This window comes from Fukomys damarensis, unplaced genomic scaffold (assembly GCF_012274545.1).
Source record: "Fukomys damarensis isolate Sample0158 unplaced genomic scaffold, DMR_v1.0_HiC HiC_scaffold_33, whole genome shotgun sequence".
Taxonomy (NCBI): Eukaryota; Metazoa; Chordata; class Mammalia; order Rodentia; family Bathyergidae; genus Fukomys; species Fukomys damarensis.
In genome coordinates, this window is record NW_022900945.1 from 56,140,622 (window position 1) to 56,142,609 (window position 1,988).

Consider the following 1,988-nt stretch of genomic DNA (forward strand, 5'->3'; position numbering starts at 1 on the left):
CCCCCTCGGGGGTCGGTGCCCGGGGATCCCGTCCGCATCCACTGCAACATCACGGTGAGGACCCTCGCGGGCGCCTGTGGCCGGCTTGGGGGGCTCGTCGGGGACCTGGGCGCTCACCCCTACAGCTTTTTGCAGTCGAAGGGCTTGGGAGGCCCAAGCCGCTCCCGGGGTTTAGCTCCTTCTCTCCGGTTACTCTTGCTTCTGCAGTTTGCGGTTCTGCCTGCCCTCAGAGTCTGCTATTGACCCCCAGGTAGCCAGGGACACTTGGACATATGGCTTGTCTCCTGCCCCCTTCCACGAACTCGCCCACGTCCCAAGGCTCATGATTTTGGTTCCTTTGGGCTACTGCTCCACTTTACCTCGCTTCCCAGAAATGTCTCCTCTTCGCCGCATTCTAATTACATCGTTGGAACCTCTGCATTGACCCCAGCCCGAAGGACCTAGCGTGGAACTCTGCACATTTTGGGGATGACCACTCTCAGTAGTTCCTTTGACTTAAGATGTTACCACCTGTGGGTTCTCTGTCGGGCATCCCTTGTGCAGACCCTCTTTGCTTAGAGTATTAATTACCAGGTGATTATTCGCAGTTCATTGACCTCTTTTCCGCTTTTGCATTCCCTTTTATTTTGGTGTAATTTGTAACTCTCTCTCCCAGCTAGTCGTAGATTACTACTTCTCTCCCTCTTTATGGATTGTCCAGTTGCCCAGGTTGTTGCCTTTCTTGGTAATGATGGTAGTGCGGTGGGTGTAGGCTACCCCATTTGTTCTGAGCAGTAACAGTTCTATTTCTCTCTAGCTAACATCATCCCGTCCTGTACATTGGATTAGGAGACACCTTTCATACCTTTTTTTTTTGAGACAGGGTCTCACTAGGCAGTTCAGGTGTCCTTAACTCGGTATGTAGCCCAGGCTGGCCTTGAACTCGCAGTGATCCTCCTGCCTCAGCCTCCCAAGGAGTGCTGGGATCCCAGGTGTGTGCCCCCACGCCCAGTTTCTTCTGTTTCCGAGAGAAGGGTTTGGTCTCGGATGATTGGAAATGTCTGGTTCTTCGAGGTGTAGCGCAAATCCGGGTTGGTGCTCCCTGCTGTGACGGTCTTCCTGCTGGAACAGCAGCTAGGGAGCTGGTGGACAGTGCTTTGTCCAGGCAGGCAAACTGCAAGTAGGAGTAGCCTGGGGAAGGACAGACTTGTGACTTCTGTGCTGCTTGGGGGCCTGGATTCAGCCGACATGATACTTTCCACCCCTTTCCTCTGTCAGACCAGGTCATAGTTGGGTTGGATGGTGCCCCACCGAAACTTGTGTCCCATTTCTCTTTCCTGTCCTCCCAGGAGAAGTTACCATGGGGAGGAAGACCAGGCATGGTTTACTCAGGTGAAGACCTGAGCAATTTTTGTATTTTCCTCCAGCATTGAGGCGTGGAGTTGTGGTAGAGCTAAGACCCAGTAGCAGTGGATAATACTACCTTGGGAAGTGTGGAAATCTCAGGAGTTTTATTCTTGAGTTAAGCTTCTGATTTCTTAAGGGTTAGATTTGCACCATCTAGCTACGCTTTCTGTTGCCAGAGGACATCTCCTGTGTTTGTCTTTGGCAGAAGGTTAGTCTAGGGGGTTCTCAGCGAGATTCCCTTGTGTCCCCTGTAAAGGAGACTTGGTCTGAGCTGGTTCCCTTGGTCTTGGTGTGTGGGTGGGGGTCTGGTCAAGCTTTTGGCATTCTGGCTCAGGAATGCTGAGAATGTTAGCAGCTAGCAGCGTAGGCTTCCTCCAGCCTGCCATGTGGATCCCTGTAGCCCACGCCTGGACTGGGAAGGTGGCGGGTTCCTAAGGGAGAGGTGGGGAGAATTGATTTTTCAGGGACTCTGTTGAGAGTGTTGCGGGGAGAGAGTCTGCCTTTGCTTCTGTAGATTTAATTTCATTTTTGTTCTTCCTTCCCCGGTGACCTAGAGTCTTTGTGGAGGTTTTTTTTTTTTTTTTTTTTTTTTTTTTTTTTTT

The 1,988-nt window shown here is 51.6% G+C and overlaps 1 protein-coding gene across 1 annotated transcript in view; it reads left to right on the forward strand.

Moving 5' to 3' along the window:
* Positions 1-1,988, forward strand: part of Ube2q1 (ubiquitin conjugating enzyme E2 Q1) — a 14,052-nt gene that overhangs the window by 6,134 nt on the left and 5,930 nt on the right. Inside the window, exon 3 of the mRNA XM_010643990.2 lies at positions 3-54. Within this exon, the coding sequence (XP_010642292.1) occupies positions 3-54 (52 nt within the window). The remainder of the gene's footprint in view (positions 1-2; positions 55-1,988) is intronic.